Raw genomic sequence first — 16,407 nt, 5'->3', positions numbered from 1 at the left:
TGTGTGTGTGTGTGTGTTGTTATCTTCTATTTTCAGGTGTTTCTCTCTAACTGAAAGTGGACATGCAGTTAGCTGTGTCACTTACTTCCCTGATTCTGTTGTAAAAAACCCCTTACTCATGCTTCAGACATGAGTGACCAGTTCAAGTCCGTCAGACTTCACGTCTGTTAAGTAGCATAAATTAACAGTATCTTATCTATAGTTTCCAGAATGACACTTATCTATGCAAACTATTCTTGCACAATTTTCCAAGAAGATGAGAAATACTACAAGTTGACTCGAAGCTGAAATTTATAACTATAATTCATGCATAAGAGCCAGGTTAATACTGATACATGATGCTGTTAATGAAACAGAGACAGTCATACTAAACTTTATCATTATAAAAGCAAAATAATACTAACAGTAAATAAAACAACTGTAACTCCTGAAATCCAATCCTAACAGTTTGCAAACTGAACGTAACTGTTTTGCAGCTTTTCACAAAGGTCCATAGGTGTGATACTGTTTGTACAAACTACAAACAAATGAAATTTCTCCGCACAAAATGAATTGAGACAAAACATACTTTTGGAATATGTAGTCATGTAGTCATCAGTCTACAATGTGTTGCAATTACTGTGTGCACAGTCATGTTCTGGCATAGATTTATTCTGTAATGTGATGCAAATATGTGCAAAGCCATTTTCTGGCATAGTTTTGTTCTGTGATGTGTTGCAAATATTGTTAGCAAATTTTGTTTTTGCACAGCTATGTTCTGGCATAGATTTATTCTGTAATGTGTTGCAAATATTGTGTGCACAGCTATGTTCTGGCATAGTTTTGTTCTGTTTCACTGGCTCCCAGTATGTTTTAGAATTTATTTTTAAATGTTATTACTTTTAAGCCCCTGCATGGCCTCTCTTCTAGCTACATCTCTGACCTTTAAGTACTGTGTATGCCTTTTGTCTGTTCTAAGGGCCCAGCTGAACAATAAAGGGGACAAGGTGTTTACAGTCAGGGCCCCAAAGCTCTGGAATGCCTTGCCTGACAAAGTCAGGTGAGCTAAGTCAGTAACCGCTTCTTAAAATGTAGCTCAGGACTCTAGAGGTTAATGGAGAGCCTTTCCTGATTTAAAAAAATAATTATTTGCTGCCTTGTAAAGTACTTTGTAATGTAGATTTTGAAAAGTGTTCTATAAATAAAGATTATAACAGTTTCAAAAAACTGTCAAAATGCTAAAAAAAAAAAAATCTAATTTAGAACATTTAAAATTATTTAAAATTCTGTGAAACTCAATCTGCTGATAAAGATAGCTTTCAACAGTATTGCACTGACAGTGTAGTCAGATTTTGTCAACTGCTGTTTCCAAAGTCAAGAATAAACTTTTAATCTCAAATCTGCTCGGTTTTTAGACAGGTACTGATTCAACTTTTGGAGGCTGCTGCCCATATGTATCAGTGAGGACAGACAGTGTTACACCTCTATGAAACACTTTCAACAAAAGCTGAACATATTAACCTTCATGAAGGGAAGATTTATTGAACATAATACACTGACTGTATTGTGATTACTAGTTCCAGGCCAGGGTATGTCTTATTCTTAAATAACTGATCAGATAAAGAACACTACTTATCAGCACAGACATTACATACTGTAATCTGACTGGGCTGCCATTTAGCTTCACTTTTTGTATCAAATGTCTGAGTTGTGATGGGAAATAATTCAGTTGTGTGGAAACTGGTTGCACCCTTAATATTGCAATTTTAACTTCTGCTTGACAATAGCATTATAAGGTCATGAAATATTCAGACAAATTAGATGGTAATGTGTCCTAAACAGACACTGTCTCTGATTTTGTACTGAGCTGGTATAAAAGGAAAATCAAAGAAAGTATGATAAGTGCAATTCACTGTACACAGTGTATTGCTCAACCAATATGGATTGTTCAGTGGCTGATATACAGTATAATGTGATATGTTGCTGTTTTTTTGCACCAGATAAAATACAGCAATTTAATAAGAAATGAGACACACATTTGCTTAACTTAAATGAACATATAACACTAATGAATTATGAAAATATTTGAATTATTAAGTATTTGAAAATAAACAAACTGCATAGCCTCTGCTACAATCTGTTAATTGGCTTTGTGAGCGCAGACATCAGCCAACGCCTGTTATTTAAAAATGCCATATAACAACCCAACTGATCAGCCAACCAATCAATCGGTCTACCACTAATATACAGTGTATTCTAGTTTTATTGTACTCAGATCTAGACTGTCAATTTTGTAGTTGACCCTGTAGCACTGATATAGGGATCACTGGACATCCCCAGACCCCACTTTGACAATCCCGGACTTAGAATGAAGCAACAGTGACATTTCCCATTTCCACACTGGTTCTTACAGACTGGGTGTTTTATTTTTCTTAACTGTTAGGAAGTGAAAACACTAACCCACAGGTTGGTGAAATAAATTCCACCCATCACCACAAGAGAAGTGCTCTTTGTGCAGCGTCCTGCTCACACAACACTGCCTGGTGTCAGACTGTCGTTCTCTGTGTAATCCAGCAGAAAAGGTAAGCTCAGTCTCTGTCTCTTTATTCTCTGTTACCTAACTAAACTACCAAACTAAGTATTTTTATTTGCTTGTATTTCTGGCACTTTCAATAAGACAGCAAACATTTTTTGTTAATAATAATTTTTTAAAAAGCCACAAAAATATATTGTGACATTTCCCACTCTTATGATCTAGTCATGCACATACTGTCATTTTGGTTTTACTTGCAGATCTTAGGGGCAGAAATCTCAGAGATGGAGGCCATTGCCAAAAATGAAACACACTTAAATGGTATGGGAACATCAGATTTGTATTAATTCAAGTTTATTAATTATACAGCTTGTACCTGAGTTAACTGGCTGAAGAAGTGTGTCTCTAATCACAGTGGAACCCTACCTCTCTGAACATATACCAAAATGTTTGAGGCTCAAAAACATTGATTGGTGACTCTAAATTGCCCGTAGGAGTGAGTGTGTGTGGTTGTTTGTCTACATGTCAGCCCTGTGACAGACTGGAAACCTGTCTAGGATGTTACCCCTCCTCTTGCCCAAAGGCAGCTGGGACTGTCTCCAGCGACCCTATTCAGTTATAAGCGGTATAGCCAATGGATGGATAGATGGAGATAAAACTACATACAGTAGGTCTATATAATGTAATTGACATCTCTGCCACACAAATTAATAAAGACTGAATTGCATTTTGCTGTTTCAGTAGAATAAATGACCCCTCTCACTGTGCTGGCTGACTGTTACACTGTGCCTCGCTCAGACATTTTTATAGTTATTACTAACCGGTGTGCGTTTCTTGCTTTGATAAGTAAATGCGTCTGCTGTTAAAGAAAAGAATAAACACCTACTGTTCTTGTTACTTGAACTAAAAGTAGCACTACACCTCGTTGCTGTTTCCAAAAGTTGAAAACTTGAAATATACTGTACATACAGTAGAATACATGACTCCCAGATGCCACAGTTTCTCAACTAAATAACATTACACAAAAACATTTCCTCACACTGTTACATGTACGAGAAGCGGTTGCACAGCTCAACCTATGCTTCCTATTGTTTTCTCTGTTTTTGAGCAACAAGGCATGCTGTGGGAAGCTATATAAAAATTACCAAGGTTTCACTTGATGTGAACAGACAAGCCATTGAGCAACAAACCGTCAGTTCTGCTGTTCTGCTCCCCTTCCACCTTCTGTCTTGTCAATGACTGACCACCAATGATTGAAAAACATCTACAACATAATGTAGTCGCACCTACACTCAGGTTTATGCCATGTGGACAACATCAGCTACAGTAATTTCCAGACTTGCTATGTACAAACAACACATGGCCTGAAGAGGTGAGTGGTAACGTCCTACTCAGTGGTTCAGATACCAAAGTTAATGAGCAAATCATATAGTATAAATACAGTAGCTACAGCTACAACAGTTAATCCACTAATGAACTGACAAAAAATTAATTATTTTGATCATCAATAATTTAGGTAATTTATCAAGAAAAAAAGCACCAAAATAATGTGAGTCAGCCCTACCTGTAATTATGTAAACCATTACTTCTCTACTCTCTCTTTTCCAATAAAAAATGTAAGTTTAATCATTTTAAACCTCATGAGTGCTTGTGTATTTTGCTTATACGAAGTCGAGAGGTTGCACTGTATCAATTAATCCTATGTTAGACAAAGAGCACTGTGTTTTAATCACAACCTCTACCAACCAGAGGAGGAACCAGTGTGTGATGAAATAAGAGCACATCTCAACCTGTAGGTTCTCACACACACAGTGTGTGTCCTTGCTACTAAAGAGGTCACCGTGATCATAAATGACTGCTGTGTTTCTTTCTCACTGGTCTTTAACATTTCCACAACAGTATCTAAGACTTGTGATTCTTTCTGTTGCATAAACTGACCTGTAACTGACTGAACATTCTCTCTGGCCCATTTTCCTCCACGGTGTCAGCTACTGTTGAACCCGTCATATCAAAAGAGATGCAGGATGCTCCTGACTCTGATATGTCCTCACCACCACTGCCACACTCCAGCCAAAGTGAAGAACCTCCACCCTACTCTGCAGCCCTAGAAATGGACCCTCCACCCAAGTCTGAGACAATTCCTCAGCCTGGCAGTGGCTATGAATCTTTGGCCGGCATAGGTGAACAAGATGCCACAGACACAACTTCCATTAAAACAACATGTCCTTTTGATGACAAGGCAGTGAGAAGAGGGTTTATTAGAAAGGTTGGTACTCTTGCATTCCAACTACTAGCTACTGACTTACTACTACTGATACATTTTTATCCAGAAATCATATTGTGAGTGCTGACAAACAGTCTCTGTGAAATATTGGTGTACTGGTAAACAGCATTTGGTGTGTTTAACCTTGTCATGAGTTCTGTACTATGAAACTTTATCCTATACAAAAATTCCCCAACCAGCAAAAAGAGTCGTGAAAATAGCTGTTTTCAGGGGTTAAGTCAAAACCGCAAATCATGAAAAGCACAAAATCACATAGATTCAAAATCATCATTTAAGCAAGAAGGTAGGGATTCAGTCTCGGTTTATGGTCAAGAACCTAAACCTAAATCTCCCAAACTATTAGACCATCCTCACTATTGCACCATGCAAATACTCTTTAGCATGAGTATTTGATCAAATCACTAATTGATATCAGCAGATGCAACTGAGGTACTGGCATCAGTATCTGGAGAGAATTGGTCAAGAAGGGTTTCCTGAGAGTAAACTCAGATCTTGTGCATGCTGGGAAGTACACTAGTCCTTTCCGGACTAATTAGTTTGATCAGCTTAGTTTGCTTAGGCATTAAAGCATATCCATAAAATTAAATTTTAAATTAAAATCAATGGTTTTTACCTTAGTGCCTTCAAATGTATGAAAATTTGAAAACATCACTGAGATATATTTGACAAAAGCAAATTAAGTTAATTCTGATGAAAACTCCTCTCCCTGTGCAGGTGTTCTGCATCCTCACTCTCCAGCTGCTGTTCACCTTCAGTGTGGTGTGTGTGTTCACCTTCTCCAGCGTGGTCAAAAAGGCTGTGCAGGAAAACCTGTGGGCCTATATCAGCTCCGTCATCATCTTCATGGTGGTGGCCATCACCCTCAGCTTTTTGAAGTCCTTCAGTCGCCGTCACCCATGGAACATTGTGGGACTGGTGGGTTTCCAATATAGGAGCATAACACCTCAAATGGCTAATGTGCATCTGAACTTGTAAGCAACAGACAATGATATTACCATTACACAACCCATATATTGAAGTAATATATTTAACTTCTATCACAGAATAAGCAAATTAAAAGAATGAGAGCTTTGCTGTTTGAAAGGAAAAATGCTGGATATGAAACAGTCACTGTACACAGTCACATCCTGGATAGAGAAGTGAAAATATATTAAGTATGTGTGCTGCCACCACAGATCAGTGTTGCTCAATTAACCCCCTTCAGGCGGTGGTCACCGTGAGCTTGTCGTACATGGTGGGAACCGTCGCCTCCTTCTATGACACCCGTTCTGTGATCATCACAATGGGAGCAACGTTGGCCATTACTGTCACGGTCATCGCTTTCTCAGCACAGGTTAGACAAACAATCTCAGTCAGGGAGCTCAATGTCCAATGTTTCCTATGTATATAATGTCAGCGTGTCTTTTTCAGTTACAGGCCCTATAAAAAAACCCTCTGGATTTAATTATTTGCAAATCCTATTAAATTCTGAGGTTGGAGTCTGAGTTGCAACACTATTATCATACAGTTTAACATTCAAAGGCTTTGTCACATCCTCATTTAATAAATATAAACATTAAATGCATGGTGGCATATCTTTGAAGGTGTCTCACAATGCTGGTGTGAAAGAACTAACTGTAAAGGATAAATATTTAAAGATAAACAATGAAACATATTTGTATTAAATGTTCATATTAGTTCTGTGTGGACATGTGCAACTGTTCGATATTATATATATTTTTCCAATGTATATTGACAATTACTTTTGTTTTTGTTCTTCACTATAAAGACTTTAGTTACACTGATTTAAAAAATGAAAAATGTGCTGTTTAATCATTATATGGACAAAAGGTATCAGCAGTGGAAGAAGTACTCGGATCCTTTACTTAAGTAAAAGTACAAAAGTATTAGCATCAAAACATACTTAAAGTACTAAAAGTAAAAGTACTCCTTAAGCAGAATGGCATATTTCTCATTTGTGTTTATCATATTATTGTATTGTAAATACTGATGCATTACTGTGTACATCATATTTAATGTTGCAGCTGGTAAAGGTGGCACTAGTTTTAACTACCTTATGTACATTTAATTTGAATTACGGTTGGGTAGCTTCTGAATTTTCCACCATAGATCGGTGAGGTCTTATAATTACACTGTATTTTTTGTATTAATCTGGTTCTGAAAAGTAACCAGTGATTAAAGTTATAAAATGAATGTAGTGGAGTAAAAAGTACAATATTTGGCTCTAAAATGTAATGAAGTCAAAGTACAAAGTCACAAAAAATGAAAATACTTAAGTACAGATACCTCAAAAGCGTATATTAAGTACAGTACTTGAGTAAATGTACTTAGTGACTTTCCACCACTGGAAAGTATTAATGAAATTAATTACTAATGTCTTTCTGTGCTATTTGCAGACTCGTTTTGATTTCACTATTTGTTATGGACTTCTGCTGATTCTGGCTGTGGACCTGATAATGTTTGGATTCTTCTCCATCTTCTACTACCACTACATCACTGACATCTGCTACGGATGTCTGGGAGCACTGCTGTATTCGCTAGTAAGGGAAATAAATATATACCATGATGGTACTGTAACATACTGTCTAAAGGGATGCACAGACATATATTACTTACATAGCACTTCCCCTTGCTATAAAGTAGAAGAAAATAACTTATATCACACATGTACTGTATTTCTGTTGTCACAAGTAACTACTGTAAATGTGCATCAGATATACTATATATACACATTTATGATTTTGAGAAATGAGCAAATTACCACGCCCTTGGGCTGGAGCTTTGATGTGTGGTCATCAGCAGTGTAAGGTGCAAGTTGTCCTGCTGTGGTAGCTTCAGTAGGCCACTGATGATAGTTAAACACAGTTGGTAAACACCAATCCACTACAGAGAAAAGGTCTAATTAGGCAAAATAAATGAAACCACTCTCTTGTTTACTCATTTATCTCTCTGTACTGTAATAGACACTCTGTAGTTTACTCTAAAGAGAGTACAGTAAACTGTACGTCATTTACTAGTAGCTGGTATTCATTTCTCACCCTGTCATACATCTTTTCCTCCTCTCCCTCCCTGTCTCAGTTCCTGATAATCGACTGTCAGCTGATGATGGGTATGATGAGTAACCGTGTGGATCCTGAGGAATACATCAACGCTGCTCTCCTGATCTACCTGGATGTAGTCCTCATCTTCCTCTACCTGCTGGGGAGGAGCTGAAACTGTACCGACAAAATACTCACACAACATACGCAGACAGAAACAGACACTCCAAACTGTACCCACAAAATAATGTCTTTTATTATGATGAATGAATAATTATCAGTGTTTTTTCCAGTTTTTTGTCTTCGTCTCAGTTTTATATAAATAAAAGAAACATTTTGAACAGAAAGTTGTTTGAGATAAAAACATCAATTCAATTGCTATTTTTTTGCCATTAATGAGACACATTCATAAAACACTGGCATATATTCAATATAAATGAATACCGGTATATAATAAATAAAGGAGTTCCAAGTCATTAGGACACTGATAATCCAGTAGATCCATAAGGCAATTTGTGTTAAATACAGCAACTTCCATATGCAACATGCAATATTGCTTATAAAAACAGCTTTATATTGATAGAAATAGTATTAAATGTTCTCAATTTTTCTTCATATCACACGGATTCATCCTCAACCTTTAGTGTCACCAAAACTTCAGCAGCGATACAATCAACTTGTGGTCCCATTCTACTAATCAAGAAATATTCCAAAATTTAACTCACACAGTCCAACACCATTTTCTACCATATTAATAAAGAAGACTGTGATGTTATCTAACTAGAGAAAACTGTTTTGTATTATTTCCTCACGTCACTGTAAGGCTGCACCTAACAATTATCTGTTATCAATTAATCTGTTAGCTGTTTTCTTGATTAACCCATTGATCAGTTTGTCTATAAAATGTCAGAAAATAGTGAAAATGCCAGTTATAATTCTGCACAGCCCAAGGTAATATTTTAAAATTGCTTGTTTTATTTGACCAACTGTTCAAAACTTGAAGATATCCAATTTAATATCAGATATAACAAAAGGCAAAAACATGCTTGAAAAATGAATACTGAATAATTTCCTACTAAAATAAATGCCAATTAATTTTGTGCAGATCAACTAATAGATTAATTGTTCAGCTCTACATCAACGGGAGAGTACACGAACATCAAGAACAAGTGAGTGATATATCATCTGTGCTCTGTGGAGAGGAAATCCCCAGCTTTTATGGAACCTCACCACAGTGAAGTGTAGTCAAACTGGATCTGCAGCAGGTATCTCATACGAGTCTGGGCAGGGTTATAAACAATAAACTCATTGTAGAGAAGAGAGTAGCCGGTGTTTTTACCCAACCCTGTCTTCACCCCAGGCCCCATCGGCACAATGACACCATCCCTGGGAAAGAGAGATGGAAAGACAGAGACTGTAACTGACCAACTTCCCTTTCAGATAACTTCAGGATTTCTGTTATGAAACAGTTGAGCAGAATTAAACAAATGTCTGGCCTGTATGAAATGTATCTGTATAATGAGACAGACTAACAGAGTCACAGAGTTTTTGGGGTCAGGTGCGGTCTGTCCCAGGCCCTTGGTACTGTGTTTTCCAGCAGGCAGATTGTTGGCCTCGTAGTCGGCATCCAGCAGTTCATTGCAGTCTCCCAGAGCGACCTGCAATGACACGTAGACTGACACATCTGGACCAGAGTGGTAATGCGGCATTCAAATCATGTTGGATTTACTGACGCGTGGACTTGTATTCACAGGTCCTAAAATTCCAAAATAAGCAACACACACAGGTTTGTCTGGTCTTCTTTTTTCTTTTTCTTTTTTTGGGGTTTCAGTCTGCTTGACCATCAACTATGAGTATCACAACAGTATAGATAGATGGGTGACAAATGAAAGGAAGAACCTGAATAAATGCGTGGTCTCTTCACAGATGACAGTGGCCCCACCCACAGGGCACGAGGGGTCACTCTTAAGTTTGATGAGTGTGAAAATTACGTGTCAGTCACCAGATATCAGCCAAGGTGACAACCTATGGGAGGTTTTGGACTAACGTGTTAGACAGTGTCTCTACCACCATCATCAAAACACCACATGAGGGAATATCTTTTGGAAGAATGGTGTTCATCCCTCCAGCAGATTTCAGAGGCTTGTAGAGTTGTTTACAAGGTGCACTGAAGCTGTTCTGGTGGCACATGGTGGCCCAACACCTCACTGAGACACTTTATGTTGGTTTTTCCTTTCATTTGTCACCGGTCTGTACATAAAAATCAATATAGAAATGTTCAGAGAATCACAAAAGTGAGTTCAAATGGTGAAACACCAGAAACACTGCTACCCAGTTAATTTATGAAGGAAGGTAGGTTTCTTCTTTAAACCATCCAAATATTAAAGAACAGAAAAGAACAAGAAATGACAAAGGTAAATATGGGCAAAAGTGCCAATGGTCATCATAAATTTCACATTCTATCATACATAAAGCATTTATGCGTTTGATACACAACACATTCAGGGGGTGCAGAAAAGTATTTTACTTTTTTTACTCACCTCACACAATAATAAGAGTCCAACAGTATTGTGCTGACTGGAAAAGCAGTAGTTGGCACTCTTTGATGACATGTCAGCAAAGTAGATGCCTTTACCAAACTAGATAAAAGAGAAACAGGGAAATCATCATCACTGGAACACTGCTGTGTAATTTTTCATTATTTGCTACTTTACATTTTTTTTAAGCAGCGGACTTGGTTTTTAAGACAAACAAAAAATAATCAATTACAAAACAGTATATGAATATGTTTTTTGTCCATCCTAAATACCATGTAGCCAGTGGTGGGAGCTTCAGGTGGGGCCACTCTGAGCCCCCGACTGAGGATGCCAGCCCAGTTAGACAGACGGGAACCATGCCACAGCAGAGTCCTGGCAGACAGACACACACAGTGACACACACAGTTCATTGTCAAGTAAAAACTATTTTCAATGGTAGATTTTATACAATCAAATATGGACCTTAAAGCACCTCTACCTAATTTCCTTTCAGCCTAAAGAGTGTAGTGAGATTAAAAACAAACTGACACCATAAGACATTTTTCTCCCTCCCATCATGTCCTGTTTCCTAGCGATAATGTAAACTGGTTGTGACAAACTGTACAAAATTAATTCAATACAAAGGTAAAATCATGACCATGTTAGGTCACTAATGTTACCAAAACACATGTTAGCCTTAGGATGCTAACACAGCCAGAAGGGCCTAACTAAGCAGACTACAAATATTCCACCAAAAAACCCGACATCTAAAATACATAAACCAATAATGGCATGAATCCTGTGATACCTGTTGTGTAAATGTGAGAGGAAGTTCCTGCTCTCCCCATCTCTGTCCACTGAGAAGATTTCAAGGACGGTCATGGTATAGTCACGATGGGTGGGGGCGTGAGTGGACTGCAGATACTTTTCTATTACCTTGAACACACAGAGATGACAGGAGAGTTTACACCAGCTTCACAGAGTACCTTCAGGTTACTGCAGCTTAGGTTTCATTTAGTTTACTACTTTAGCTTATACATTTTCTCTGAATGTGCTTCTTTCAATGAAAGTACTATAGAAATATAAAGAAAGTATATTTGTAACCAATTCCTTTATGAAATGCCTGCAGTGCATTCTGGTTCAGAACAGCAGCATAGCAGCTAATACAACAATAATGAATAGTAAGAGACAGACCTTGAACTCGTTGCTGCTGGGGTCCAGAGGCTGCAGTTTACACTGGAGGGAGCGGTACTGTCTGTCCAGAGGATGCTCGTCACTGTCTTCACCGGACTGGACCATTTTCACCACAATACGGATGTCACTCAACGCCTGAGCAAGGACACACAGACAGACAGAAATTCCATATACATATTGAACAATATGTAACACAAGGTCAAATAGAGACCAAACCAGAATAACTGCAGACCAAGCTGAAACACATCTCAGTTACTTCAGAAACACTTTACCTCCAACAGCGTAATTTTTTCCTTCAGCTCATCCTCTGTGCGGATGACTGGGGGAGTCTTCAACCTGGAGAATTACATCTTTTAGTTACAGTGAAACGCAGACCAATGTGAAACACTTGCTTGTCACCATTCAGGCATCAATTATCCAGTAACACTTAAACATGCTTTGTACATCCCACCCAAAGTCATGTGGGATACGAGTGTAGAACTGGTTGCAGGCCTCCAGCAGCTCACGGTTACTGTCCTTCTTCTTCAAACACGACTCGATTTTCTTCAGTGCAGTGTAGCCTGCACGGATCTGCTCTGAAGTCAGTTTGCCTTTAGGTAGAAAGAAAAATACAGTACTTGAAATTTGACACACAGCAAAATGTCTGATCACTTGTTTTTCACCAGCTGAATCTGCTCATACTGTATAGTCAGATGGACAACTGGACCAAAGAGGATTACCTGGAAAATGTATTTTCCTGCATTTTTGACTCAAATTGTAGAATCTTGAATTTTTTTTAAAGCTGTATGCTCTCTGAATAAAATCAAAGCAGTGTGTAAAATCTAGAAGGATTTATTAGCAGAAATGGGCTATATTAGGCATAATTGTGTTTGCATTAAAATGTAATCACCACAAAATAAAAATCGTTGCATTTTCTTTCATTTAGAATGAGTCTTTTATATCTACATAGATCCCCCATCATGAAGGCCACCATGTTGAACTGCCATGTATTTTACAGTAGCCCCAAAGAGACAAAACATATGCTGGCTCTAGAGCGTATTTTGTGTTTTCACATTGTTGAAGCAGCAGGTTCAATTTGGAGACAAGTAACATCAGAATCTCACACACTGCGAGCTTAGAATGTAATTCTAGTACACTTTGTTGTGGTTTTGATTCTGTCACACTGACCCAGAGGAGCTTTCCGTGTGTCAAACTTCATCTCCAGCACACACTCCTCCATGGCTTTGAGGTCACAGATGAGCTCCAGGAGTGACTGGATCTTCACATCCAGCTTAGAGGTCTTCTTCTTGGGTGTAGTATCTGTTGTGGTCTGGTTCTCCTCCTTGAACAGTGAAATGCAACTACTGTAGTGAATGTACATAACAGACTCTATCTTTAATTCAAAGGAATCTCCAGTTTCTGAATTGTCCTAATGAAAAAGATACTGAGAATATACATACATTGTTGGTTCTTTGCCCTTAAATGTACCTTTTCCTTGGTGCTGTAATCCATGAACACCAGGTCATATTTTCCAGCCACTTTCTCAAAACTTGCCCGTTGTTCCCACTCATTCTTAGTCTTGTCAAAGAACCTGTGGCAAAATACACATGTTTAAATCTTCATTGAAACCACCTCCTTGTGAGACATCTGGCACTAATTTTTTCAAATGCCTGATCTCACTTTTTCTTGAAGATTTCTTTGGCTTTCAGCAGATCTCCACCACAAGCTGTAAGGCTGTTCTGACCCACTTTGCCCACTGATAAAAACAAAGGACAGACCCCCCCCACCAAATACAATCATTAAATGATGCACATTTATCAGTCAGTTTAGGCTTCAGAAAGCTAACTTGTATTAACTTTCTGTGTAAATACAAACATTTATATACATCAAGTATGCAAAGAATCATCAGTAAACTCACCTCTGCCCCATCTCATCCACACAGTGTAGACCTTGGAGCTGTCGTCTTCCAGTAGTTGGATCAGGTAGTATTTATTGTTGTTAAACTGAAGGTTTGTCTGCAAAATAAAACAGGTGTTTGCTAGAAGCCTATACATTTATTTACTTTGTCACAAATGAAAATGGAAGATCAAAATACTATCCATAGGAAAATTTTAAAACCTTTATACTCTATTTTTGTTTTTCACTTACAAAACAGTTTAAAAGCTGCATTAATCGCTGTGAAGAAGCACACATCACACGTTCACATCGCTGTTTAGGTGAAAATCGTCAAAACTTTGTACAATACAAGAAGCAAAGTACAATACATGTTGTTCTAAAATTATCAGTATTAACTGTGGTGAATCATTTTAGCCAGTACTATTCAATCTGAGAAAACCTCAGATTTTGACTTCCAGCTTTGAGTGTAAGACCCCCTCCCACCCCCCAAAAAACATTTTAGAATATCTTTTTGAATTAATTTGTCAGATCCTTCTGAGCTAGCTAGTAACTAAATATAAGATCTTTTACCTGGTTTAACATCACATCATAAATGTCGTTTCCTTCACTGTAAACATGAGCCTAAAAGAGAAATTACACAATTAGCTCTATGAATGAAGCTTACTGCACCTGATCTGCATCAAGTAACATAAAATGCACATTTTGCCTGTAAATTTCTTATTTCCTGTCTTTGTGTTTTACTTGTTGTTATGTGGATTAAGATAACAATAATTTGGGAAAGCAGTCATACAAAAAAAAAAAACAAAAAAAACACAGCTAACAAAATCTATTTTCACAGATTAAAAACCAGAACATTACAAGAGAAATGGTGAAAATGTTCAGAGAAATGACTGTTTTTATGGCTTTTCAATATTGATTAATCTTTCAATTATTTATTTTGTATGAAATATTTTAAAAAAGACTGAAAACAAACAAACAAACTCAGGCACCACAACTTCGCAGAGCAAAGTCTTGAAATAGCTTTGGTTTGTTTTGTTGGTCAAATCAGTCAAACCTTATCATATATTACAAAAACAAGAACTAATCCTCAGAAATGAGAACCTGGAAAAACCAAACATTAGGTATTTTAGCATAAAAAATATCAAAATAGTTCATCTTCTTTTAAGCACCAAATCGATTAACTGACACTTGCTGCAGCTCAGATTTTTTTGTGTCCAAGAGCAATTAAGACCATTTTTTTCTCTTGAATTTTTGTTGCACAACATTTCCAATAATTAAACTTATATTTTGTAAGATGTTGCTCTTGGCAAAACAATCATTTAAAAGATTTAAACTGTAAGCTAATCAAAATTAATCAGAACAGGAGCACACTCATATCACAAGAGGAACTGTAACTGGAGCAAGGCTTTGCAAAAACCTTCTAACAGGTGTCAAACCACAGTCAGGACCGATGTTGCTCATGAATTTCATTTCTGATATGGACAGAAAAACCGTACCTTTCCAAGTTTGGCTTTGCATTCAGAGTCCACCGGAGCTTTGCCCTTCATGACCACTGTCCTCACAACCTCTGTCCAGCATCCACAGGTCAAAACAAAACATTATGAGGTCAACTGACAACAAACATTAGGCTCAGGTAATTGCAGCTTCTGTTAACCGGCATAAAGTTAGCATATTCATGCCCAATTCTTCCACTGTTGTAAAATCCTGCTTCACTTTGTAATTGTATTGCATAGAAAACATATATGTGAGTTATATCCACATTACCTTCACTTTTCATTTCTTCCAGTGGCATTTCCTCAGCTTTTGTCTGACTCTTGCTTTGCCCTCTCCTCCTTTTAGGTGCAGGCTGCTCTTCCGTCTCCTCCTCTTCCTCTTTAACTTGAACTGACGTCCCATTTTGAGCAGTCGAGTCACTGGTGTCATCCAAACTTTCTGAACAAAAGAGGAAAACAGAAGAAACATTTTAAATACATTTTACAATATATCTGCAAATGTATAACAGAACAATATGAATTCAAACTAATACAACTACAAATGACAGATTCATAAAGTGAAAACAGTTACAAAGTGTAAGCGGAAGAAATTTTAACAGTTAAGAAACCTGAGACATTTAAAACAGGGCAGTGATAATATTTTTACAAGTTGGATTTGTTGACTAAAGGAAACTAAGAAAACGCAGCACAACAAACTTATTAGTAATAAACATAAAATAAAAATCCAAACCGAGGGGATGACAGAAATTAAATTGTAATACTTTAAAATAACCTATTCCAAATAAAAATGTCCAACTAATACAGTATAACACATGACACACACATACACACCTGGTTTCACTATCTGAGAGCGAATCTTTCGCTTATACTTTGTGACAGGGTTAATCTGGACCATCTTCTTCAGGTCAACTTCATAGGCTGCCCCAGAGCCCAGAGTAAGAGTGACAGTGGTTTTTCCTGAAGACACAGCTGAGTCCAACAAGGCAGGAGGCGGCCTCCCACTGTCTTTTATCTCCCTTCCACTGCCACACTGATCATCCAGAAACAAAGCAGAAGTTGTTTATAGTGTTTCAGATTCGCGGAGCCAATCCCGGCCGGCAATCGGGCGAAGGCGGGGTACACCCTGGACAGGTCGCCAATCCATCGCAGGGCTAACACATAGACGAACAACCACATACACACACTCCTATTGGCAATTTAGAGACACCAATCAACCTAAGCTGCATGTCTTTGGACTGTGGAACACAGAAAGGTCCCAGGTGGGGCCAGAACGCGGAACCTTCGCGCTGTGAGGCAACGGCGCTAACCACTGTGCCACAGTGCTGCCCCCTTACAAGCATTACAACAGTAAATGCTGCAGAGACCATAAATAACGTTACATAATATTAATTTTCCTACTCTCCTCTGTCCAGACACAACTGACGTAGGTTAACGTTAGTTTCAGCAGCTGTTAGCTATCCTCTAACGATAAAGCTAACATTTCAGCAGTTACCCT

General features: G+C 37.8%; 2 protein-coding genes across 5 annotated transcripts in view; one reads left to right on the top strand and one right to left on the bottom strand.

The window, feature by feature from the left end:
* The window catches only part of LOC109951574 (protein lifeguard 1), a 9,316-nt gene extending 723 nt beyond the window's left edge, over positions 1-8,593 (top strand). Inside the window, exons 2-8 of one of the 3 annotated variants that reach the window (XM_020586148.1) lie at positions 2,423-2,561; positions 2,773-2,833; positions 4,501-4,778; positions 5,511-5,711; positions 6,001-6,129; positions 7,193-7,336; positions 7,875-8,593. In XM_020586148.1, the coding sequence (XP_020441804.1) occupies positions 2,797-2,833; positions 4,501-4,778; positions 5,511-5,711; positions 6,001-6,129; positions 7,193-7,336; positions 7,875-8,009 (924 nt within the window). In that variant the 5' untranslated portion in view covers positions 2,423-2,561; positions 2,773-2,796 and the 3' untranslated portion in view covers positions 8,010-8,593. Of the gene's footprint in view, positions 1-1,012; positions 1,040-2,422; positions 2,562-2,772; positions 2,834-4,500; positions 4,779-5,510; positions 5,712-6,000; positions 6,130-7,192; positions 7,623-7,874 lie in introns of those variants that run through there. The other 2 variants (XM_020586147.1, XM_020586146.1) reach the window with 2 other exon arrangements.
* On the bottom strand, positions 7,906-15,913 carry parp2 (poly (ADP-ribose) polymerase 2). 2 transcript variants are annotated; one of them, XM_020586141.1, is made up of 17 exons: positions 15,744-15,892; positions 15,184-15,351; positions 14,916-14,986; positions 13,990-14,040; positions 13,442-13,538; positions 13,204-13,279; positions 13,012-13,114; positions 12,712-12,865; positions 11,996-12,134; positions 11,817-11,880; positions 11,545-11,679; positions 11,159-11,286; positions 10,644-10,743; positions 10,375-10,473; positions 9,368-9,492; positions 9,065-9,220; positions 7,906-7,991 (listed from the first exon to the last, which is right to left on the bottom strand). In XM_020586141.1, exons 1-17 carry the CDS (start codon positions 15,805-15,807, stop codon positions 7,988-7,990), a joined length of 1,734 nt encoding a protein of 577 aa, XP_020441797.1. In that variant the 5' UTR covers positions 15,808-15,892; the 3' UTR covers positions 7,906-7,987. The 2 variants fall into 2 exon arrangements, with proteins under 2 accessions (XP_020441797.1, XP_020441798.1); XM_020586142.1 differs by having other exon boundaries at positions 7,913-7,994; positions 15,744-15,913.
* Between the last annotated feature and the right edge of the window lie 494 nt (positions 15,914-16,407).

This window comes from Monopterus albus, unplaced genomic scaffold (assembly GCF_001952655.1).
Source record: "Monopterus albus unplaced genomic scaffold, M_albus_1.0 scaffold396.1, whole genome shotgun sequence".
Taxonomy (NCBI): Eukaryota; Metazoa; Chordata; class Actinopteri; order Synbranchiformes; family Synbranchidae; genus Monopterus; species Monopterus albus.
The sequence above is the reverse complement of the archived record's forward strand: the minus strand, read 5'-3'. Positions and strand labels throughout refer to the sequence as shown.

Excerpts from the sequence above, each read along its gene's own strand:
- parp2 (XM_020586142.1), bottom strand. The coding sequence starts at position 15,807 with ATGGTCCAGATTAACCCTGTCACAAAGTATAAGCGAAAGATTCGCTCT. Across the intron at positions 15,352-15,743 it reads CTCTCAGATAGTGAAACCAG|AAAGTTTGGATGACACCAGT; the intron begins GTGTGTATGTGT and ends TCTTTTGTTCAG. Across the intron at positions 13,280-13,441 it reads GTGGATGAGATGGGGCAGAG|TGGGCAAAGTGGGTCAGAAC; the intron begins GTGAGTTTACTG and ends TGTTTTTATCAG.